The sequence below is a fragment of the Pseudophryne corroboree genome, chromosome 8 (assembly GCF_028390025.1).
Source record: "Pseudophryne corroboree isolate aPseCor3 chromosome 8, aPseCor3.hap2, whole genome shotgun sequence".
Taxonomy (NCBI): Eukaryota; Metazoa; Chordata; class Amphibia; order Anura; family Myobatrachidae; genus Pseudophryne; species Pseudophryne corroboree.
The window spans coordinates 385,649,756-385,676,037 of NC_086451.1; the positions used below are offsets into that span (position 1 = coordinate 385,649,756).

General features: G+C 45.5%; 1 protein-coding gene across 7 annotated transcripts in view; it reads right to left on the reverse strand.

Annotated features, from left to right (window-relative positions):
* Positions 1-26,282, reverse strand: part of SIPA1L3 (signal induced proliferation associated 1 like 3) — a 177,654-nt gene that overhangs the window by 24,643 nt on the left and 126,729 nt on the right. For all 7 annotated transcript variants that reach the window (XM_063937664.1, XM_063937663.1, XM_063937659.1 and 4 more), the window contains 6 exons: positions 24,839-25,027; positions 22,115-22,289; positions 7,584-7,687; positions 5,012-5,169; positions 4,341-4,917; positions 640-914 (listed from right to left, as the gene is read on the reverse strand). In XM_063937664.1, coding sequence (XP_063793734.1) covers positions 640-914; positions 4,341-4,917; positions 5,012-5,169; positions 7,584-7,687; positions 22,115-22,289; positions 24,839-25,027 — 1,478 coding nt within the window. The remainder of the gene's footprint in view (positions 1-639; positions 915-4,340; positions 4,918-5,011; positions 5,170-7,583; positions 7,688-22,114; positions 22,290-24,838; positions 25,028-26,282) is intronic.

Sequence of the window (26,282 nt, forward strand, 5' to 3'; positions counted from 1 at the left end):
TATTCAATCTGTTCTTCTACAAAAGTTTCTCACTATGGGGGACATGCATCAAACTTTCTAAAGTGGTCTGGTGGAGAAGTTGCCCACAGTGACAAGTGTTATAGAGTGTATGTGATAAAAAATAGAAACAGGCTGCTATGGGCACTTTTCTACTTGTCCTCCTTGGAAAGATTAATAGATTGTTCTAAAGCACAGTACATTTCAGTATCATATCTAGGTTCCTTATCTGTAATATACAACACTTCACATTAACCTATAATGAACATACCATGATAACAACACACAAACATATAGTGGAACAATGCGAAGTGGCCAAGCTTGAAGATCCTGCAGTCTAAGGCTAGAGCAATATGGGCACTCCCATCACTTGTTTATTGAACTGTACGTGCCTGCCACCCTATTACTGGAAAGCTCTATTGATGCTGCAGGAGACTGTTGTGTGGCAAGAAAGTGGAACTAATGATGTGTGCACAAAGGACCCATGGTAAGCATAATGCTTTCTGTGGCACAGCCACGGATAGGTCTACAGGTGCTGTCGGGATGCGGACTACATTCCATGCACGTAACTTCTAGCAGGTTTTAAAAGGACAAGCATTGGTTAATTAAGCAGACTACTTGTAAAGTAACATAGTGTCTTACCTTCGTGGTACCCCATCCTCATGCGGGGGTATGATCACCACCTTCACTGTGACTGAAGTGCGCAGAAGGTCAATCATCTGGTCATGGGTAAGTGTCACCACGGCCACCTTGCATATTTCCACCAGTCGGCTGCCCTGACGCAGTCCAGCCTGCCATGCAAATCCATAGTCCTCCACCTCTGCCACCGTGCCGTCGTACTTGACGTGGAAACCGAGCTGACCCAGTCCATTCCGGCGCAAGGTCATGTCCACCGTCTCGCATCCCGTGGTCATAATCTGAAGAGATGAGAGGACTTACTCTCCTCCCTAAATTACATGTCATTCCCTTAGTCTGTTTCCCAGAAACAGTCCTTATTATAGGGCAAATATGTAGATTAGAATGAGACTGAAAGGGGGCAAATCAATTCTCCGCCATGTGCCTACAGAACAGTAGCAAAGGTACTCCGCAGCAACGTGTCTTTGCTCATTCTTCCTTGTGCTTTCCGTAATAAGCAATAACGTGGGCAGCCGGACGTCTCGTCGGCACATCACCGGGAATTGCATTGCCCCCTAAATGTCTCTGAACTGTGTCTAACTTACAATGCATCTAGAGTATGCCATTTATACGTTTATCTTACGTATGGATCGCAGTCTCATATTAGTAATATGTCACATGCTGCGGCTCGTGTTTCCTCCCTGACACAGTTTCCACAAAATCACACCATTACAAACTGCCTGCCCTTTACAACTCCAGCTACAATACTTCTCCAGCACAGATGCTATGGCAGCACCACCATGGTAGATTAGGTCCTTCGGTATAAAATTAATATTAAAAGGGATCTTGTGTGCTAAATTGTATTTATATAAAATTCCCTACCTTCCCATAGAGCGGTACTTGGTTGGGTCCACATCAATTGTTGTGATGGACAGTCACAAGACCTGATATAGCCAGGACATTTGTCTGGCTGGTATCCGGTCTCTAGGTCGACAGTCATTAGGTCGACAGCTATTGGTCTACATACACTAGGTCGACATGACAAAATGTCGACATGTGTCACAATTTATTTCGTAAAAATTTTTTTTCATACTTTATGATCCATGTGGACTACGATTGTGAACACTAACTTGCGCCAAGCGCAGCGAGGCACCTTGCCTGAAGCATGGTGAGCGAAGCGACGGGACATGGTGCACTAATTGGGGTTCCCGGTCACTCTACGAAGAAAACGATAAAAAAAACATGTCGACCTTTGTCAAGTCGACATGATGCTTGTGTCAACCTATTTTAGGGGTCGACTTAGTCACTGTTGACCAATAGTGGTCATCCTAGAGACTGTAGATTTAAGTGTGGTCGACCCTATGAACCACACCTGTCTGGCTATATGTGCTAGATCCCTGCTCGCTACAAAAATGGTGGAGTGGTTACAGGAGGCGAGCTCCACCAAAAGAATTCTAGATAAAGGATGGGGTATAGATCTATATAGTGATCTTCCCATTGTTTGCAGTTTAATACTAATTTAGTGGTCTTGTTAGAGTAGTTGCAGATAAGTACATATTTTGTGCTGCCCTTTTTACATCACTGCTGACCACTATTTGTCTATATAAAAATTAATTTTAAATAAAATTTTGACCGTCTAGCATGTTGGGGGAACATGGAAAAAGGATTTCATTACATCTTAGCAAATGGACATTCAATGACCAATCTCTATTGTCCGCAAACATCCATCTGTTCCAGAACTTCTCCAATGAACCTATACTACTCTCTACGGTTACAGTCAGGAGGTGACAGAGTAAATATCTTTAATTTATTATCTAGGAATAAGATCCGAGTATTGCACACTGCTTTGAGGATTGGGAATGCCTGCATTTTGGCTTAGCACCTTACTCAAATTCCCATTAATGTTTTTAATTAGTGCAGCAAATAGCCAGGCTCCTATCATTATTATTTGTAGACTCTAGGTACATTACCTGTCCGAAATGAACTTCACATGTAATTAGTTGTCTGTATTTAGGGCCACTTTGGCGTACGGTATTCGCACTGCTCTCAACAATGTGTATAAAGAATCTCAGTTTAAATCCAGATATTATACTACATAGCAAAACAATTAATGTGCTAATATGTTCTTAATGGTTAAAGAGAGGTCACCTTTGGCTTACACGGCCCCTAAGCAAAGCTCACACGTTTCCTATTCATCTCCGTTTAGCACAGATTCCCACAAACCCCAGAAGCATCTAAGGGGGGGTACACACTACCGGATGTTTTAATGCCGGCGGTGAATGACTAGGTCTTTGAACGATACAGCGTTCAACGATATAGTGCGCACGCACTGAACTTTATCGTTCAACGATAACGTTCAGTGACGTCACCGGCGGCATTCCCGAACGTGCAGCTCAACCCGACACTGACGGGTTGCGCTGCATGTCAGCTCAATATTGGTGAACGCTGAATGACATGCGGGAGCGAGCATCGTTCATCAATATCACCTCCATACACACTGGACGATTTCTGGCTAAAAATAAACAACAACGATATAAATGTCGTTATTGTTTATTTTTTAGACAGAAATCGCCTAGTGTGTACCCCTAAGACGTGGGTTCATAACGAGATAACGTACTGTTTGGGTCAGCACAGGGAAAACGCAGGATGATGTAGCGGTGGAAAAGAACACGACTGACGCAGCTCCCAGTGTGTACTACCAGCACTGCACACAACCGTAGTTGTCCTCAGCACAAGTTTAAACTAGTTTTTTTATTTTCTTTGCAAGCACCATCTGCGATATATCTATATATCTATTTTGTATAGAATGTGACCAGGGTAACAAGTACCCCCAATAGGATAAGGCATGTATATTCTTCATTTATGTACAAAGCACAGGAATGGGATCTCAAGATGCGGACATGGAACTAAAGAAAGGTAGTGATGGATCCTTCTCTCTCCTTTCATTCTCCACATCACACATCCTGTCCTTACCACCGTACGTCTCACCCTGAAGAGCAACACTATGCAGCTCTTGTACAACACATGAACAATCCAATGGTAGCTAAATGGGACCACTCAGATCACAATCATTGGTGGGTTAGCAGTAAAAGTCTGGCAGAAGATGCTCCCAAAAGGTAGTGAGCTAGGATAGGGTTCAAGGCTACATTATAATGTATGAATGCCTACAGTATCACATAGATAACAGGGACTGTATCAGCAAGAGCTGTAAGTGACACAAAAGTACCAGGTACTCAGTGTTTCATGGCATATACAAGGTAGATCTTCAGCCAAGGCCTGTTACGGATATCTTGGCTGACTTGATGGTCAAATTATATATAATAAATACTGTGTATTAATAAATATACTATGCGAGCAGTTACAGATCAACTGTTTTTAAACTGGGAAAGTTAAAGCTCAATTTTAAATGGCCTCTAGACGTGCCATCGGATCTTCGTGTTTGGCTATTACATATAACATATGGGGACCTTTGCTGGCAGACTTTGCGGGTGATGAGGACAGACAGCAATGTCTTAAGTTGAGGTTATATAATCGCATTCAACACCAGCATATAAAATGGAAGTGCCTATGTAGGATATGATAATGGATTTTTCTAAAAAACCACTGGTATAGTTTGATTTACTATATGCTTTTATTTATTTACATTTAAATTGTTGACTCTGGAATCACCCAGTTAGAAAGGACGTAGCACGCAAAAAACACTGTTGTCTAACTGAAGATTCACTGACCTTCAACCTTTGCACGATCTCCCGGATATCTTCCCCGTTACCGTCTAGCGTCCGTATCAGTATATGATCACCCCGGCCATAAAAGATCTTGAGGGACAATGGTTCTGGTGTCCACCCAATTACATCAGCACAATAACAGTTAAAGACCACCTCCTTTGTAGCAGTCTCAATCAGGACCATAAACTCATTTGAGATGCCTAATGCACACTCTGTCTCCGCAGCTTGAGAGAAGTCTTGAGCCATCACTCGCCAGCAAAGGGCCCCAGTACTCTGCAATTCGGCACCTGCCCGAGCCTTTGTCCGCTCCTTTTTCTTGGAAGTCAGAGAGATTAGATTGAATTTACCCGTGGTATCAATAGGAGTATTGGTAACATAATTCTCTGCCAGGTCCTTTAGGTATTCTTGCCTTGTACGGGTCGCCATAGTGTGGAACTTATCAGACTTGTGTGCTGCATTCTCAGCATTGATGACTTTAGCCAGAAGAAAGTCACGGAATACATCAGACTTACGGAATTTGACACCATTGGGAATTGGAGGACCAAAGGGAGGGACATCTTTGGATCTTGTTACTGCCACCCTGTGGATGAAATCAAACAGTGTTATTAAGATAGACACAATATGATTAAGACAAGGCCAAATATGATATGTCCAGGCTAACAACTAGAACCCACCTGTAGCTGACGTTCTCAGTGCAAGGGTCATGTGCCCGGACAATAATGAACACATGTTGGAAGTGTGAACGGATGTTCTGAGGGGTAAAGGGAAGAGCTCCCGGCTCCTGGAAGATGATCGTCACAATGTCGTTCCCGATATGCCTTTTCCGCAGAAGCTGAAGTGACAGGAGAAAAGTGACAGCGTTAGAGGGGTTTATTACTCCGATAAATAAAACGTGATGGTCATACTGATGTCACATTTGAGGCTTGCCATGACCAGAATTAGAAGCAAAACTATATATGACCACCTTGCCTGAACCATTCAAAAAGGTATTTTCTTTTATATCAGTAGCTGTTATGTAAAGATAATACAGTAACACGTGTGCTTTGCCTGAAACTAGTTACATGTTCAACATTGTGTATCTATTCAGGGAGCTTCAACGCCCATGTTTCTGTGTGTATATGTCATCACACATTAGAAATTCCCTAAACAGTCACCTCCTCTTCTCACTCACTTATGTAATATTAAAAATTTAAAATAAATATTACAAAAATAAAAAGAGCAATCACAGAACTGCAGGGCAGAAAGTGGGGGAATAGTCAAGTGCTACACTACTTGATGATAGTGACTGCGCTGTGTGTAAGTGTACATGTAGGCTACAATTACTGTACAAGTGTGTTGTGTCCTTGTTGGCTGTGTTTGTATGTGATGTTGTAAGGTGGGTGGGCAGTAAGGGATAGAGTAACACAAATTGGATATAATCCTTGTATTGTAAAACAAATTCATATATTACAGGATCTATACACCACCTCCTACAGTATACAAGTTCTGATATAAAGTTCTTGTTAAAGAAGCCCGAGTCAGATGCTGGATTGGGGCAGTCCTGATACCCTCCCTTGGTGTGTCCATGCTTCACAGTGACATTACTTATTGTACATTGCATAGGAAACGGGTGAAGCAGTGAAAAGAGTGGAAAAGTGATCCTGTGGAGAAGTTGCCCGTGGCAATTGTATAGTATGCAAATTATTAATGTTACATCAATGCTGATTGGTTGCCATGGGCAACTTTTCCACTGGCTCACACCTCCGCAGTTTTCACTGCTTCATGAATAGACCCCTAAGTCTGTTCCTAATCAGAATCTACAGTCTTATGTGGTGAAGGTTTTAGCAGACTCTCTGGGGTCAAGATGCTTCTCAGTTTGTAGTTCCCCAGCTGGAGATTCCTACTTGGAGGGATGTGAATAGAAGGGTGTAAACCCATGCTGCTGGGTGCATTGGGTTTCCTGCTCTTCTGACTTTCACCACTTCAGGTGTTGGACTCCCTGAAAGTTAGTGGTGCTATCCCGGCAAGGGACATCTGTGGTGTGGGAAGTACGGTTGTTGTTTGAGTACAGCTGTTATGGACCAGGGGCTTGCTGTCTCAGGGCTGCTCATGTCGACCAGTAGGTAAGAGAGCTACAACGTGAAAACCTGAAATATTTTTAAGATTACCGCCATCACGTCATCCAACAGGCACCGTTGCGCCTGTGAAATCCATTCAGCACCGCTGTTCTTATGCTGCACCAACCAAAGTGTGAGGTCTTTCCCCAGAGTCTCTCATTGAGGTTTTCCTTCTACTGCTGTGGTTCTTCAATTCTTTCTATTATTACTGCAGCTTTTAATTCTTTTTTAAGCTGTCCTAGCTCCCCTACAGTGTCATCATTGAGAACCGATATTATTTCCTCCTCGTCATGGGTGTTCAACCAGGCTGCTGTTGTCTTTTCTCTCTTGTTACCTTCAGGTTCACCTACAGCAGAGGAATCCCTTTGTTCTCTCTCATTGTGTATCCACAGTGCAAGCATTCTCCAGCCTTCATGAGTATCCCAACGATTCACCATTGTATCACCAAACATTGATATCACTAAAGAACCATTCCCTATGGTCCGTTGTCAGATAGTCTTCCTCATCTGCTGGGCCCGTCGCCTCTCTTCACACTTTTGTAAATCTAGATTTTGTTATTCTCAAACACATTGGGTGATAGATTCCTCTATGATCTTCTCTTCAGAGACATCAAGTTAATTATTAACCTCTTGTTGTTCCTCCGGATCTACATACTGTTCTTCTTCCCCACATTAGCCAACAGATTCCTCTATGAAGTTGTCTTCAGAGGAGTCCATTTCAGTATTATAAGCTTGAGGTGAATCAACACCAGTAAGAGCTGCTTAATGGTCTGTGAATTTGCGGCAAGAGAGATCTCTGTACAGTGAGTAGTGCTTTAGTTCAAACATCATAATGAAATTAAGACTGACAGTCTGTCCCTCTTTTTTTTATATTTGTATTTGTCAATAAAGTTTATATTTTTAGAAAAAAAGAAACCTTATAGAATTTAAAGTTCAATGTCTGATTTCTGTATATGAACACAAACTTTAAAAAATATTGTAAGAGAACGATGGAAATTCCTGAAACACCTTTATAAGTGCTACACTAATAAATACAAACTCCATTATCTGATAACAGTAACTAGATAATGACTTCTATGCTCTGCCCTGTTCTCTCCCCACCCGCAGATCCACACTGCCCCTCTTCCTTCCCCCTCATATGTGGGACTTACCTGTTGCCGGTTGTTTGGGGTATATGGCAGCATGGTGGAAACGTGAAACATGATCTCATAATCCTGGTAGTTGGTATACAGAGAATGTGACCCAGTGGAATCCGCTAGGAAAAAGCAAGAGAGCCGTCACTTCATATGCAGTGGGGATGTTCAGATTGGTTATGGTCACCATATTAAGCAGAAACACATACAAATAATGACGCTATCTAAACTGCATAGAAAAACAGGACACCTAATAGAGACAGCTTAGGAGTCACGTTCACAATACATTAGAGAAGTGAGTTGTCTTGGTGTTGTGCACTTCTAAAACTTAACCTATATTAAAACAGTAATAGAAATTTGATATACATTTTATTAAAACCAGCAAGAGAAAAAAAAACATATAATAACAAAAGAAGAATAGTGTTCAGAGGATGTGAAATGGTATATATAATATTATTGCTGTGTATCACTCAATTGCTTATACGGTTGTCGCAAAAACAAGACTCTACGCAAGAGGTCCAGGAGAACATACGGTGCAGCTAAAATGGTTGGCTAGATATCAGTCACGCCAAGCAGCCCCTATTGGCACGCTAGATCCCGTCCGTCAGCAAAGCTGCGTCTTATTCGCACAAATACAACCACTGTAAGCAACAAAACTGCTTTGCTAGACAGCACTGATCACCGTGAGGTGGCTTTCCTCTGCGGGTATGTTGGGGGTGTGCCAGGGTGGTGTCAAAAGACGTAGTTCCTCTGGCATTGTCAGCAATGTACAGTCCAGACATTCTGAGCAACCATAAGGTTGCTTTAATGTCCGATGGTGAAGTCAATATCCGTTCGATGGTGCGATTGTTAGCGCACTGCAGTATATTACAGCCTGGTGGGCATCTCAGCAGACAGCCCAACAGCTGCGGCAATAGCATAAATTCCCAGCAGCGGTCACCTCTGAATCAGGCCCATTGTCACACCTATACATATATATTCTTTGTGTGGCAGTACAGTATTTCTGGAATCTTCTATGAAAAGTGGATTAGTCAATATGGAATGGCATAGTCACTTAATCCAGATATGAGGTGACAGTATATACTGCCCTAGAGAATGTATAATCAGGGTGTCAGTGGATATGCACTTTCAATAAGTGTCATTTGAGTCATTATCTTTATTTTAAAAAGGTGCCACAAAGCTCCTGCAGCGCCGTACAGGATTATACACACAGTAACAGTAAAACCTGTCAGATCAATCACATTTAATTGCAAAATACAGGGCAATAAACTGACAAACTAGCAGGATGTGGAGCAGAGGCAAGGGTTGGGGAAATCGCTGTTCCTTGACAGGTAAATGGAGGTAAGCGAAAGGAAGAGGAAGCCAGTTCAGCATTCGATGAGCCTGCACCCACCAAAGGTCAGAGGCGCTGAGAGGGACTAGGAGACAAGGGACAAGGAACAATGGAATCAAGGATAGTGCTGGGGATGAACATGAGGGAGGGCTTACAAGCAGAAGGACAGTCATACATATGACAGTTTACTGTCTTGGCTAAAACCCTTGCAGGCTAGTGCCACCTTCTGAGAATAGCCGTGGTAAGTCATACAAAGACTTCATACATACAATTTATTGGAAGCATGCTTATGTACATGGCAGATAACTGCCAACACACGATCCACTGATGACTGCCTTGTCACGGCCTTGACTCTAGGGTGTAGCGCAGTAGCCCGCAAGGTTTTAGCCAAGACAGTGCTGTCTGTCTGTATGACTGCCTACCTAATAGCTAAGCACAATACATTCTGTATAGTCACCGCACCAGTATTTTGGCCATGGATCAATGTCTAAACCCCTGCTACTTATTTAGGGTATTACAGGAAATTAAGTTCCCATTTTTTTATTTCCTGTTGAAAGAAGATATCACGATGGAGGTCCTTACAGAGACAGTATTTAAATGCAATAATAAATAAAAAAAACAAAAAACAAAAGTAATGCACCTCAAGGTTAGATATCACGAGGTTTGACATTACGACACTTATAGGGGGGTATTCATCCAGCCGATAAAACGTCACTAATTCGACCCATCGTATTCGTCTGCAGGCATTTTCGCTCATTTTGTAATACATTTTCGCCTATGGGGTCGAATCGGCATGGGCAAAAAACGGACCCAAAACTGGCGAAACCCCCCTGTAAATGCGACAAAACACGTGGATTGGCGGTGAATTCGCTGATCTACGCGTTTTTTGCCATTACCGGCATTTTCGACAAAACCGTCACTGGAATTAAACAGTGTGAATCCAAATTTGCCCTAAAAGCGACGAAGTGTGCAGTTTTTTCGACTTGCCGAAAAAAATCGTCACTAATTAAATACCCTCCTCCAATAGGCTGTTCTTGATACCTGTATATCTTATATAATAAATCTTCCTTTTCTAGTATAGTTTGTTACTTTTGTTGTGTGTTTTAATATGGCAGTATAATTAGTTTAACCTTCCTAGGATGTTCGGGTCTTTTTTGACCCATATCAAATACACCTTAGGTGTATGCTCCATTGCAATACCCTAGAAAGGTTAAACTTATATAGTGAGTCAAACAGAATAATACCCCTTTCACACTGCCAATGCCAGATCCCACCCGGGAACTGGAAACGGGTCCATCCCAGGTGGGATCCGGCATCGGCTGCTGCTGCAGGCTTCCCCGACCCGACAATATGCCGGGTGGGTTGCCATAGCAGCGGTGGGTGGAGCCGGCGGTGGCACTGGGAGATGAGATCATCTCCGCGCCGCCTCTCCCTGCTGTAGTAAACGGGTCCCGGGGACGCATTGACCCCGGAGCCCGTTTACGCAGCCACTGACCCGGTATTCAACCCGGGTATAACACTGCTTTATTCCCGGGTTGAATTGCTGGGTCAGGCGACCCGCGATTTCGGCTATGCCCCTTTCACACCGCACGCAGACCCGTGTCGATCCGGCAATATGCTGGGTCGATACCGGGTTATTTGTGCGGTGTGAAAGGGGTATAATATTGTGCTCCCAGAGGTGTACTCATATACATATCCTTTTTGTTCCACATGACGCCTGATGATGTGGTTGGTACTGCAGAGCTGCAAGGAAGCAGCTGTGCAATACTGTACCACAATTATTCCAATGCTGGAGGAGATGTCTGTAGGAGATAGAGGACTCCTGCCGGCATCTGCAACTTAAGTGCTATGCACCATCAGCCCTCAGCCAAAGCTTTCTCAGATTGGACGTTGGAACCCTCCGTCAGGTCCAGGAAATCTGGGCTCACCACCCCTACAAAACGAGGGAGACACGACCCTGTTTTGTAGACTGGTCCCGGGTGCTGTCCCTACTCTGTCCCCAAAACGCTGCAGCATGTCAGTCATGCTGCGGCTAAGGGGAAAGGGGCTGGGAGTGATCACGCAGGATTCATTCCATTGGGTCTGGCGTACAAATCCGAATCAGGCCCACTGAGTAATAGATAATAAGAATTTACTTACCGATAATTCTATTTCTCGTAGTCCGTAGTGGATGCTGGGGACTCCGTCAGGACCATGGGGAATAGCGGCTCCGCAGGAGACAGGGCACAAAAGTAAAAGCTTTAGGATCAGGTGGTGTGCACTGGCTCCTCCCCCTATGACCCTCCTCCAAGCCTCAGTTAGGATACTGTGCCCGGACGAGCGTACACAATAAGGAAGGATTTTGAATCCCGGGTAAGACTCATACCAGCCACACCAATCACACTGTACAACCTGTGATCTGAACCCAGTTAACAGCATGATAACAGCGGAGCCTCTGAAAAGATGGCTCACAACAATAATAAACCGATTTTTGTAACAATAACTATGTACAAGTATTGCAGACAATCCGCACTTGGGATGGGCGCCCAGCATCCACTACGGACTACGAGAAATAGAATTATCGGTAAGTAAATTCTTATTTTCTCTGACGTCCTAAGTGGATGCTGGGGACTCCGTCAGGACCATGGGGATTATACCAAAGCTCCCAAACAGGCGGGAGAGTGCGGATGACTCTGCAGCACCGAGTGAGAGAACTCCAGGTCCTCCTCAGCCAGGGTGTGCCCCTGACCAAGTAGCAGCTCGGCAAAGTTGTAAAGCCGAGACCCCTCGGGCAGCCGCCCAAGATGAGCCCACCTTCCTTGTGGAATGGGCATTTACATATTTTGGCTGTGGCAGGCCTGCCACAGAATGTGCAAGCTGAATTGTACTACACATCCAACTAGCAATCGTCTGCTTAGAAGCAAGAGCACCCAGTTTGTTGGGTGCATACAGGATAACAGCAAGTCAGTTTTCCTGACTCCAGCCGTCCTGGAAACCTATATTTTCAGGGCCCTGACAACATCTAGCAACTTGGAGTCCTCCAAGTCCCTAGTAGCCGCAGGTACTACAATAAGCTGGTTCAGGTGAAACGCTGACACCACCTTAGGGAGAAACTGGGGACGAGTCCGCAGCTCTGCCCTGTCCGAATGGACAATCAGATATGGGCTTTTGTGAGATAAAGCCGCCAATTCTGACACTCGCCTGGCCGAGGCCAGGGCCAACATCATGGTCACTTTCCATGTGAGATATTTCAAATCCACAGATTTGAGCGGTTTAAACCAATGTGATTTGAGGAATCCCAGAACTACGTTGAGATCCCACAGTGCCACTGGAGGCACAAAAGGGGGTTGTATATGCAGTACTCCCTTGACAAACTTCCGGATTTCAGGAACTGAAGCCAATTCTTTCTGGAAGAAAATCGACAGGGCCGAAATTTGAACCTTAATGGACCCCAATTTGAGGCCCATAGACACTCCTGTTTGCAGGAAATGCAGGAATCGACCGAGTTGAAATTTCTTCGTGGGGCCTTCCTGGCCTTACACCACGCAACATATTTTCGCCACATGTGGTGATAATGTTGTGCGGTCACCTCCTTCCTGGCTTTGACCAGGGTAGGAATGACCTCTTCCGGAATGCCTTTTTCCCTTAGGATCCGGCGTTCAACCGCCATGCCGTCAAACGCAGCCGCGATAAGTCTTGGAACAGACATGGTACTTGCTGAAGCAAGTCCCTTCTTAGCGGCAGAGGCCATGAGTCCTCTGTGAGCATCTCTTGAAGTTCCGGGTACCAAGCCCTTCTTGGCCAATCCGGAGCCACGAGTATAGTTCTTACTCCTCTACGTCTTATAATTCTCAGTACCTTAGGTATGAGAAGCAGAGGAGGGAACACATACACCGACTGGTACACCCACGGTGTTACCAGAACGTCCACAGCTATTGCCTGAGGGTCTCTTGACCTGGCGCAATACCTGTCCAGTTTTTTGTTCAGGCGGGACGCCATCATGTCCACCTTTGGTCTTTCCCAACGGTTCACAATCATGTGGAAGACTTCCCGATGAAGTCCCCACTCTCCCGGGTGGAGGTCGTGCTGAGGAAGTCTGCTTCCCAGTTGTCCACTCCCGGAATGAACACTGCTGACAGTGCTATCACATGATTTTCCGCCCAGCGAAGAATCCTTGCAGTTTCTGCCATTGTCCTCCTGCTTCTTGTGCCGCCCTGTCTGTTTACGTGGGCGACTGCCGTGATGTTGTCCCACTGGATCAATACCGGCTGACCTTGAAGCAGAGGTCTTGCTAAGCTTAGAGCATTGTAAATTGCTCTTAGCTCCAGTATATTTATGTGGAGAGAAGTCTCCAGACTTGATCACACTCCCTGGAAATTTTTTCCTTGTGTGACTGCTCCCCAGCCTTTTAGGCTGGCATCCGTGGTCACCAGGACCCAGTCCTGAATGCCGAATCTGTGGCCCTTTAGTAGATGAGCACTCTGCAGCCACCACAGAAGAGACACCCTTGTCCTTGGAGACAGGGTTATCCGCTGATGCATCTGAAGATGCGATCCGGACCATTATCCCAGCAGATCCCACTGAAAAGTTCTTGCATGAAATCTGCCGAATGGAATCGCTTCGTAAGAAGCCACCATTTTTCCCAGGACCCTTGTGCAATGATGCACTGACACTTTTCCTGGTTTTAGGAGGTTCCTGACTAGCTCGGATAACTCCCTGGCTTTCTCCTCCGGGAGAAACACCTTTTTCTGGACTGTGTCCAGAATCATCCCTAGGAACAGCAGACGTGTCGTCGGAGACAGCTGCGGTTTTGGAATATTTAGAATCCACCCGTGCTGTCGTAGAACTACTTGAGATAGTGCTACTCCGACCTCCAACTGTTCTCTGGACCTTGCCCTTATCAGGAGATCGTCCAAGTAAGGGATAATTAAGACGCCTTTTCTATGAAGAAGAATCATCATTTCGGCCATTACCTTGGTAAAGACCCGGGGTGCCGTGGACAATCCAAACGGCAGCGTATGAAACTGATAGTGACAGTTTTGTACCACGAACCTGAGGTACCCTTGGTGAGAAGGGCAAATTTGGACATGGAGGTAAGCATCCTTGATGTCCAGGGACACCATATAGTCCCCTTCTTCCTGGTTCGCTATCACTGCTCTGAGTGACTCCATCTTGATTTGAACCTTTGTATGTAAGTGTTCAAATATTTCAGATTTAGAATAGGTCTCACCGAGCCGTCTGGCTTCAGTACCACAATATAGTGTGGAATAATACCCCTTTCCTTGTTGTAGGAGGGGTACTTTGATTATCACCTGCTGGGAATACAGCTTGTGAATTGTTTCCAATACTGCCTCCCTGTCGGAGGGAGACGTTGGTAAAGCAAACTTCAGGAACCTGCGAGGGGGAGACGTCTCGAATTTCCAATCTGTACCCCTGGGATACTACTTGTAGGATCCAGGGGTCCACTTGCGAGTAAGCCCACTGCATGCTGAAACTCTTGTACGGCCCCAGCGTCATGCTGAGGACTTGGCAGAAGCGGTGGAAGGCTTCTGTTCCTGGGAATGGGCTGCCTGCTGCAGTCTTCTTCCCTTATGGGGACGAAAGGACTGAGGCTGAAAAGACGATGTCTTTTTCTGCATAGATGTGACTTGGGGTAAAAAAGGTGGATTTTCCAGCTGTTGCCGTGGCCACCAGATCCGATGGACCGACCCCAAATAACTCCTCCCCTTTATACGGCAATACTTCCATGTGCCGTTTGGAATCTGCATCACCTGACCACTGTCGTGTCCATAAACATCTTCTGGCAGATATGGACATCGCACTTACTCTTGATGCCAGAGTGCAAATATCTCTCTGTGCATCTCGCATATTTAGAAATGCATCCTTTAAATGCTCTATAGTCAATAAAATACTGTCCCTGTCAAGGGTATCAATATTTCCAGTCAGGGAATCCGACCAAGCCACCCCAGCGCTGCCCATCCAGGCTGAGGCGATCGCTGGTCGCAGTATAACACCAGTATGTGTGTATATACTTTTTAGGATATTTTCCAGCCTCCTATCAGTTGGCTCCTTGAGGGCGGCCGTATCTGGAGACGGTAACGCCACTTGTTTTGATAAGCGTGTGAGCGCCTTATCCACCCTAAGGGGTGTTTCCCAACGCGCCATAACTTCTGGCGGGAAAGGGTATACCGCCAATAATTTTCTATCGGGGGAAACCCACGCATCATCACACACTTCATTTAATTTATCTGATTCAGGAAAAACCACATGTAGTTTTTTCATACTCCACATAATACCCTTTTTTGTGGTACTTGTAGTATCAGAAATATGTAACATCTCCTTCATTGCCCTTAACAAGTAACGTGTGGCCCTAAAGGAAAATACTTTTGTTTCTTCACCGTCGACACTGGAGCCAGTGTCCGTGTCTGTGTCTGTGTCGACCGACTGAGGTAAAAGGACGTTTTAACGCCCCTGACGGTGTTTGAGACGCCTGGACAGGTACTAATTGGTTTGCCGGCCGTCTCATGTCGTCAACCGACCTTGCAGCGTGTTGACATTATCACGTAATTCCTTAAATAAGCCATCCATTCCGGTGTCGACTCCCTAGAGAGTGACATCACCATTACAGGCAATTGCTCCGCCTCCTCACCAACATCGTCCTCATACAGGTCGACACACACGTACCGACACACAGCACACACACAGGGAATGCTCTGATAGAGGACAGGACCCCACTAGCCCTTTGGGGAGACAGAGGGAGAGTTTGCCAGCACACACCAAAAACGCTATAATTATACAGGGACAACCTTTATATAAGTGTTTTTCCCTTATAGCATTTTAATATATATAGTCATATCGCCAAATAAGTGCCCCCCCTCTCTGTTTTAACCCTGTTTCTGTAGTGCAGTGCAGGGGAGAGCCTGGGAGCCTTCCCACCAGCATTTCTGTGAGGGAAAATGGCGCTGTGTGCTGAGGAGAATAGGCCCCGCCCCCTTTTCGGCGGGCTTCTTCTCCCGTTTTTCTGAGACCTGGCAGGGGTTAAATACATCCATATAGCCCCCAGGGGCTATATGTGATGTATTTTTTGCCAGAATAAAGTACTATCATTGCTGCCCAGGGCGCCCCCCCCAGCGCCCTGCACCCTCAGTGACCGCTGCTATGAAGTGTGCTGACAACAATGGCGCACAGCTGCAGTGCTGTGCGCTACCTTATGAAGACTGAAAAGTCTTCTGCCGCCGGTTTCTGGACCTCTTCACTTTTCGGCATCTGCAAGGGGGTCGGCGGCGCGGCTCCGGGACGAACCCCAGGGTGAGACCTGTGTTCCGACTCCCTCTGGAGCTAATGGTGTCCAGTAGCCTAAGAAGCCAATCCATCCTGCACGCAGGTGAGTTCACTTCTCTCCCCTAAGTCCCTCGATGCAGTGAGCCTGTTGCCAGCAGGACTCACTGAAAATAAAAAACCTAACAAAACTTTTACTCTAAGCAGCTCTTTAGGAGAGCCACCTAGATTGCACCCTTCTCGGCCGGGCACAAAAATCTAACTGAGGCTTGGAGGAGGGTCATAGGGGGAGGAGCCAGTGCACACCACCTGATCCTAAAGCTTTTACTTTTGTGCCCTGTCTCCTGCGGAGCCGCTATTCCCCATGGTCCTGACGGAGTCCCCAGCATCCACTTAGGACGTCAGAGAAATTTAGGTTTTTGGCCTTTTTTCACCAAAGGAATGGATATAAAGTTGCAGATAAACAATTACAATGTGTGGCAGATCTGTCTTTTGCCCTTTACACAAACGGCATACTTTTCCTCAGTTCTGCTGTTTCCCCAATGTTGAATATTACTTTGAATAATGTGTACTAGGTACTTAGGGTAATTATTATTCCAAGAAAGGAAAGTCAGAAATGAAGCATAAAGATGCATGGCACAGCTCCCTCTAATCGGATCCGTCTGGTCTTGTACCCTAGATGATGTTGTTTTTCCTCCATATTGCGTCTGTTTGCTTTTACTGTACTAGGATTAGTGTTTTGCCATGACTAAAGGCCTGATTCATGTTTGTTAGTAAAGCAAAAGAGCACACAACTAGGCAAAACCATGCTGCACTGTACATACATGTGCACAGAGATTTAGATGTGGGTGGGGTGCAGGGGCGTAGCCAGAACTTTGTGGGCACCATAGCCCCCGGCCCAGTGCTTCTAGAGAGACACTTCTCTGTAGCAGTTGTTAATTTTATGCCCTATAATAGTGCCCTAGTTCATTTTCTGAACCATAGTAAAGACTTATTTAACGCTATGCCCCATAGTAGTGCCCTAGTTTCTTTTATGAATCGCAGTAGTGCTTAAATTCACCCTATATCACATTTCAGAGCTACCAGTACACATTATGCCGCACAGTACCCTCAATTCACATGATATTACCGTATATACTCGAGTATAAGCCGACTTTTTTCAGCACTTTTTTTTTGTGCTGAAAAAGCCACCTCGGCTTATACTCGAGTCAGCTTTAGTGCCAGATATGCCCCATAGTGCCAGGTGTGCCAGATATGCCCCACAGTGCTAGATACTTACCCTCCATCGCTCCCACGCTGTCTTCTGAAGGAGGGACACAGAGCGCAGCGCGCGGCTCTCCTGTGTCCCTCCTGCATCTCCGGCGGCAGCGGCGTCTGAGTGGTAAAGGAGGTGCACGAACCGGCACTTCCTTTAACACGCGCCGCTGCCGCCGGAGATGCAGGAGGGACACAGGAGAGCCGCGCGCTGCGCTCTCCGTGTCCCTCCTTCAGAAGACAGCGCAGGAGCAACGGAGGGTAAGTATCTAGCACTGTGGGGCACATCTGGCACACCTGGCACTGTGGGGCACATCTGGCACACCTGGCACTGTGGGGCACATCTGGCACTGAGGGGCACGTCTGGCACTGTGGGGCACGTCTGGCACTGTGGGGCACGTCTGGCACTGTGGGGCACGTCTGGCACTATGAGGTCTGTGTACGGGTAGAGCTGCATTTCCCACCCTAGGCTTATACTCGAGTCAATAAGTTTTCCCAGGTTTTTGTGGTAAAATTAGGTGCCTCGGCTTATATTCGGGTCGACTTATACTCTTAGTATATACGGTATATAGTTCTCCCCGTTCATATTGTGCCTCATTACAGTGCCCCGGTTCATATTATATAACATAAAAATGCTCTCCGTTCACTTTATACCACAGTACAATGGGCAAGTCCAGGGGCATACCCAGATATATTGCAGGACCCTAGGAAAAGTTTGAAAGGACCCCTACGTACCACCAAATGTGAAAAATGTATATAACACATGTAACGTTGACTGGGAACGTTGACGTGGCCCCTCTCAGCCCCATAGCAGCTGCACTGCCTGCACCTATGGTAGCTACGTCGTTGGTGGGGTGTGTACAAACTGAAATCTAAATTGCAGTGTAAAACTAAAGCTGTCTAACATGTGTGGGCTACATGCAAAAGCAGCCAGTATTCACCCTGCACAGAAACAATATAACCCTCTCAAATCCAAATCTTTCTACACGTTACATCTGCCCCACCTGCAGTGCAAAATGGTTTTGCCCAGTTGTGTGCTTTTTTGCTTTGCTGACAAACCTGAATTGGGCCCTAAGATGCAAAGACTGTGGCACACTAAATGGGGCTATTTGGCGCAATTTGAGGATACATGTATGTGGACACAACAAGACACTAGCTCATTAGTGTATTTGTATGCTGCCCATGGATTTATTTTTAGCAATTTATACTGCAATAACTGTATTAGCTTTTTTGTTAATTATTGTAATGCCTTATTTTGATTATCTTGAAACTTTCCCTCAATTCAATTCAATTCAGCACAAATTAAACTGCGCTGGGAAGGAGCTCCCAGAGCAATTCAATTCAGTGTGATATTATGACAGAGTTGAGGTTTCTTCTCGTAGCCCCTACTAGGGTGCGAGCAGAAATCAGACAAAACTACTGGCGTGATGCTGTTTTCTGCCCTTAGCGGAGCAGAACTACCAGGTAGTGATGCCAGGCGTGATGCCTGGTACCAAGTCGGAGAATGCCAGTTCTCGCAACTAAACACCATGTTTAAGGCGCAAGTAACGGCATTACCCAACATAACAGCTCACTGAATTGAATAGCTCTGGGCACTCCTTCCCGGCGCTGTTCAAGTCAAGCTGAATTGTGCCAACCAGAGATATTAAAGTAGACAAAATTCTGGAAAAATCATCAACTATAAAGTCACAAAAAAAAAAAACTAAACACAAATCTCAAGATTCACCTTTTTTGCAACCAATTACGAGTGTACATCCCGCTAAAACCTGAGATAGTGCTACCCTAAAAAGTCATAATTTCAAATATTTGTTCTGATTGAGCACTCTCAGTTATTAAAAGTAAGATAAGATAATCAATATGTGGACCATAAAATGTAGCTCAGCTTTTATGGAGAACAGTGGTTTTCGTCTCTACCACCTCCCAGTCCTGAGATACTTTCACTTGCATAAAATGTCTACAAACATGAAAATCACTGTCTGCCCTGATATAAAGATGGCTGCCATTTCTAAAAGGAAATGAGGAAAGGAAAACACTTGAGGTTTTCAACTACTGACATAGAGGTGACAACTAGACTTTTGCCCAACCATTTTATCTGGATTCACTCAAATCACATTATAAGAGTTGGGGCATTAAGTGACTGTTAGGGTCTCCTGCCCTGTGCTGCCACGTCGTCATGGCAACCGGGAGACAAGTGCTAGCGGAGTAACCTGAGTGCAGCTGATACTCCGGTTCGGGTCTTTTGCTGTGCAGTGGTTACAGGCATGGGATCCGGTGCTGGTTTTTGTGCTCACAGTCTGTGAGGTCTGAGGGGGGCGTGGACAGCACCTGCTTTATAAGGCCTCTTCTCAGGTTAAGCAGATGCTGCTGAATCTTTGTTGGTTAGTCAGTTCCTGAAAGTTAGCCAGTACTGTGTAGCTTTGTATTTTGTTGTTGCTTACTGCAAATAGGCCTGGGCATTTGGTACTACACTCTGCCAATCCAGACCTATCAGTAAGACTGGAGTCAGTCGTTTAGCCTGCTGAGGTTCTTTTGCTATTCTGTGAACCCAGCAGGTTTGTGGCTGTACTTTCAGACCTGCCTGCATAATCCTCTCTCACTGTGCAGGGCGTCCATGTGTCAGTTTAGTGGCAGTAAGCTGAACCTGGGCCCTGCAAGTGAGAATTAGGATTGTGGAGACTCTCCTTGTGTCTATTATTCCATCTCTGACCAAGGAGTTTACTGCCACACCCGTTGGTAACCCTTTAGGGTTTTGCTGTTGCCCTTAGCAACAGCATTTCGGGTTCTCTACGTATTAAAACACAACATCTTGCTTTTTCCATCTGAGCATTTCTAATACTAGGGAGACACCCAGTTTCTTAGCCTCTGGGCTTCTCTGTTCACTCTGTGTTGGTTTTGTTACCCTATCACCTTCTGTGTACGTTATGTCATATTTCCCAGTCTGTCTGTGAGTTCATTTGTTTTGCATCCCTCTCTGTTCAGACACCAGTACATTCCTGCAGGCACTGGTGTGTATAACAGTTCAAACACCAGTACATTCCTGCAGGCACTGGTGTGCATAACAGTGACACAACTGAGTGTATATTATATTATATTGAGCACAATATATGTAGACTGTGTAATAGATATAGGACGGTATACTATTGCCGGTGGTAATTTACCGCACGGCAAAAATGAGCTAATACCGTGATTTTAGCCCAATGGTACTATCGGGCTATCCAATTATAGTCCACTTTTACCGTGTGGTAGATTACCCGTTTTTTCGGCTTATAAAACATGGGCTCTGGGATAAGTTCTCAGACCCATGTGTTATCGTGGAAAAACACGGCTAATAGGGCTGGTTATCGGGCATTCTGCTTCATGTACCTGAGGCAAGCAAAGCCTATTCCCCGACAATTGCCGGCGTCCCCTGGGGGTTCCATTAGCCATGTTAATTTACATTGGCTAATAGGATAACAACCCATACACTGTTAATACTCTACTGCTGTTGAACCTCACAGTATATACCAGCTTACAGATGTATTACGAAGGATACTAAATAGAATGAAACAATATGGCAGCATAATATTATAAAACTTGATCCCACATTTGTGTGTGTGACAAAAGCAGAAAGGGCTGGTGGTGACAAAATAAGTAATACAGTGGGAACACAGCAATCATTTTCTACACACTATATTCACTCTCTGGACACTTCCCTTTTCTTACTATTTTGATTGACTTTAATTAAATGTATTTGAAGTTAATTACCCATTAGAGTGCACACTTGTGAGCAGAGTCCTCTTATCTCTGTTTGAAATTACCCAGTCTTGTTTTAGTACTGTTTTTTTTCTACTTGTAAAGTGCAATGGAATATGCGGTCGGTATAAGTTACTTAATAATATGTTTTATAACGGTTTAATTAAGGTTAAGTTTCATAATTGCACCTTACAAAGACAACTCTTCCCTCTTCTCCAACATACAGGGGCTAATTCAGACCTGTTCGCTCGCTAGGGTTTTTTTTGCAGTCCTGCGTCCGCATAGTTGCCACCCATAGGGGAGTGTATTTTCGCTTTGCAAGTGTGCGAACGCATGTGTAGCAGAGCTGTACGAACAGATTTTGTGCAGTCTCTGAGTAGCCCGGGACTTACTCAGCCGCTGCAAACACTTCAGCCTGTCCGGGACCAGAACTGACGTCAGGAACCCTCTCTGCAAACGCTTGGACACACCTGCGTTTTTCCAAACACTCCCAGAAAACCGTCAGTTACCACCCACAAACTCCCTCTTCCTGTCAATCTCCTTGCGAACGCCCGTGCGAATGGATCCTTCGCACAAACCCATCGCTGAGCAGCGTTCCGCTTTGTACCCGTGCGACGCGCCTGCGCTCTGCGGTGCATACGCATGGGCAGTTTAGACCTGATCGGCCGCTGTGTGAAAACGCAGCCTAGCGATCAGGTCTGAATTAGGCCCACTGTGTTCCATTTAGTGATCAGTGGTAGCACCCCCTAGCATTCTAGTTGTACTCTTTCAACCACTAGATGATACAGACTGTTATAGGGGTCTCAGAAGGTTTCCGGTTATAGGGATCTCAGAATTAAAGACAACTCTCTGGTGCAGTTAATCTACGCATCTCATTTGAGTCTCGACCACTCACACTGTATATGGTAATTGTGAGACCCCCTCTTCCCACCTAGGTACCAGGGTCTGTTGTGCAGCTCAGTTAGTTACTCACTTTTAGTGTCGAGCTGGGCTGCATACTTGCTGAAGCCTCGGAGACAGACCTTCTCCCCAAGCAAGCACAGGAACTCCTCGAACGCTGGCCCTGCGCTCTCATTGTTATACATCTCCTCCTCAGAGCTCTGTCCGGCCTTGCAGTACAGGATCCCCACTTTGTGTTTCCTGCAGAGCTGGAGTCAATATTGTTCATTACTACATACAAAGATACCTGTTAACAGCTGCTTATCTACAGAGACAGGACTTTACAAGAAAACAGCCCCTTTTACATATCTGCCAATCCCCCCCCCCCCCCCAGAAAAAAAAAAAAAGTCATAGTTCTTTCTTAGCACCCCCCAAAAGTCATTCCTTACTTCCTCAAAAGAAATCCCTATACAACTCACATTCCAACAGCTCAACCCGTCTAATTATAGATTCCATCCTGCAGCAAGTTACCTGCCCATAGTAACTAATCAGATTTGGCTTACCATCTTCTAGAATGCAATAGAGAAATTATAGCCTGAATCTGGTTGCTATGGGCAACACAACCAATTTTCAGTTTTGTTTTTTTTAGAAGAAATGTTGTTAAATCTATCCCTAAAACTAAGCAAGAAAATGACATGAAAAATGACGTCTTTATCGGTCATATTTTACTATTTAAACCACTCTAAACACAATAGTATTGAGTGAGGTGAGGCAGAAGTACTACATTATGTGATGACATACTACATAGTTATTACCTACTCGGGGGCTGCAAACTAAAAGCCACAAGTTCTGTCACGGAACGCTGTGCTAATGCCAAATTCTAACCGAATAGCAAAAAGCTGCACGACATAGTATGCCACTAATGCTATTAATCTCTCCGTTACATCATGCACACCTCAACATAAACCTCACCCAACCTGCTCTACGTATACAGTATGCAACACTGAAACCTACCATATAACGCACCCTCCCTTCACACAAGCTAGCTCCCTAAACACATATTGTAGAATTCACCTCTGCATGTGTCATAACTTCTATCACCACCGGCCCTGTCACTATTTACCAGCCCTTATCCATCTATTGGCTCTATCCCACAACACCTCATACTGCTCACGCTTTACACCCAGCATATCAGGTGACTCACAATGGGGTAGATGCATTAAGCCTGGAGAAGGTGATGACGCAGCAGCCAATCATTACGGGTTTGAAAAATGAGAGGAGCCGATTGGCTGGTGCGTTATCACCTTCCACTTATCACTTCTGCAGGCTTTATACATCTGCCCCATGTATGTAAATGTACAGCAAGAATAAAGGATTTTTTAGTTGCCACATTGACCCTTTATCAAAAGCAGCATGGAGGAATCATATTATTAGATGTTAGATACACTCCAGTGCATCTAACAATGATAGTTTCTGTTCAGATGAAATTACCTGGCTGCATCTTTACATCTAAACATTTCCAAAAATAAAATAGTACTGCTGCAGTTCCATGAGTGGTCAACAGGATACAAAACGAGTGGTCTTCAGGTTGCCGGCGACCGGGCTCCTGACGGCCACAATACCGGCGCCGGAATCCCGGCCGCCGGCATACCAACAGCTTTTTTCTCTCTTGGGGGTCCACGACCCCCCTGGAGGGAGAAGCGATAGCGTGGCGCGCTTAGTGAGCCACCGTGCCCACAGCGTGGCAAACGCAGCGAGCCCGAAAGGGGCTCATTTGCGTTCGCCCAGCTGGCGGTATGCTGGCGGTTGGGATTCCGGCGCCGGTATGCTGGTTGCAGGAAGCCCAGCCGCCGGCAACACATACTACACCCATACAAAACACATACTTGATTCTGCTATCAAAATGTTTGCACTCTGCTTACCACAACAATTACCACCAAGCAACCCCAGCATCATAAATAATGAACATCACTGAGGTGTATGTACAGTCACCGTATCCATTAGCCAGTGCACCACAGCATAACAGTGCATTGCAGCACAGAGTAACCCAGTAGTATGCATGGGAAATTTTTAAGGTGGGATCTTTCCTGCCACTTCTGAGATCTCAGCTTCCCTCTCATGGGATTACTGAAAACCATCCAGCACTCATATCACCCCCGCTCTCCTGAACACACATTTCATATATACACGTCCTGGACGTTACTCAGCACCAGCCCCCCCCCCCAACATGACTCACACACCCTCCTATTGTACAAGAGAGGATATGTTCCCTGGATGCACTATACTGGCCATCAATCACTATTAAATAGCCTTCCGAAAATGCTCACCACTCTCACTGATCATTATACCACTCAGCCTCCATCTCTCTCTATGTCACCACTTACCTGACCCCCACTCACACCACAGCCACAAACCCAGTAGCTGCCACTCTTGCAGTATATCCACCATCTCATCCTATTCCACTCAGAATTCTTAGTTACAGTGTATGTAGCCTTATTAAAGTTAATATTATGCTATTATCTTAATTAGGCCACTCTGGCAGATCATTCAACCTCCCCCGACATTTCATCTCTCATCCCCTACTGCTGTATAAATCAGCCTCCCACACTACAGATCTGTCCCCTAATCAGTTTCCAAGCACTTCCATCAACCCAAGTGATACATACATCACTGCCAAGAACTCAGCGCAGCAACCAGCCCGCCTTCCGAACTTCTTCCACCCCTTACACACTACTGCTCTTATTTCTCTCCATCATATTATTAAAAAAACATCCCGTAAAAGAACCTCCCCATCCCCCAAATATGTAACAAGTCTTACCCCCTGTTCATCCAGCTTCAGGAGCTGTTCGGTGACTTTAGAGGAATTCATGGCCAGACGCAGACATTGAATATTAAGCTCTGGGATCACAGCCTCAAGGCTGTCTTTTAGAGGCAGGCCCCTGACTGTACCGTGTTTTGCCGTGGATGGCACAGCGTCCTCGTGGATCATCCCTCGCAGCGTTACCAGCTGTTTTGGGAAGAAGAGAAGAGGTCAGTCATCAAGAAATCACTGACAAGCTTTCCATAGCTGTCACTCTAATGTGCTGCTATCACAACTGTAGCTGCATGATGTACTGCAGCCCCAAAACAATGAGACTATAGGTTCTAGAACTCCCAACAAGACCTATAGTTCTCCTACCCACATTCAAGAATAGCTAAGATTACAACATGTACTGAGAAAGCAGCAATACGGAGTAACCGATCTGTTATTACTGCATATATGGCTCTAATACAAGCTTGCCAATAATATTGTAGAAACCGGCCTTGTTTTGACTATCGTCATTGGTCAATGCAGTCTGAAAAATACAGATATTGGCCTAGGAGTGTCATAAGAGGCTGCTCTGTCTGGCACCAAATGGGCAGCTCTCATCCAATCGAACACCTAGGTGTATGACCAAATTGGAAATCGATCTCAGGGCTTGGATGTGTGGCTCTTGTGCATTAGCCTTAATCAACTGACACATTACTGCCACAAAGATTCAAATGCATTGCCAAAATTCCATCATGCAGTGGTAGTCACTGGGCAAAGGGAAACTTAGAGATGTGTAAGCTAGGTGTAGGGGTATGGCACTCAGGGTCGACAGTGTCTAGGTCGACACCCATTAGGTCGACAGTGGCTAGGTCAACACTAGAAATAGGTCGACATGAGTTTTTCATGGGTTTTTTTGTGTCGTTCTCTTTGTAAAGTGACCGGGAACCCCAATTAGTGCACCGTGTGCCCTCGCATGGCGTGCGAGCTGTGGGCAAGGTTATCGTTCCCAATCGTAGTCCACGTGGATCGTAAAGTATGAAAAAGTAAAAAAATGGTTGTGTCGACCTATTTCTATTGTCGACCTAGTCACTGTTGACCTAATAGGCGTCGACCCAGTGTCTGGATACCAGATGTAGAGTTCATGCAGAGAAAATGAGACTAAGGTATATTGGGCGCTTATGACATGAGAGGCCTTACTCAGCAGCTGCCTAAAAAAATAAGAATTTACTCACCGGTAATTCTATTTCTCGTAGTCCGTAGTGGATGCTGGGAACTCCGTAAGGACCATGGGGAATAGACGGGCTCCGCAGGAGACTGGGCACTCTAAAAGAAAGATTAGGTACTATCTGGTGTGCACTGGCTCCTCCCTCTATGCCCCTCCTCCAGACCTCAGTTAAGGAAACTGTGCCCGGAAGAGCTGACACAACAAGGAAAGGATTTGGAATCCAGGGTAAGACTCATACCAGCCACA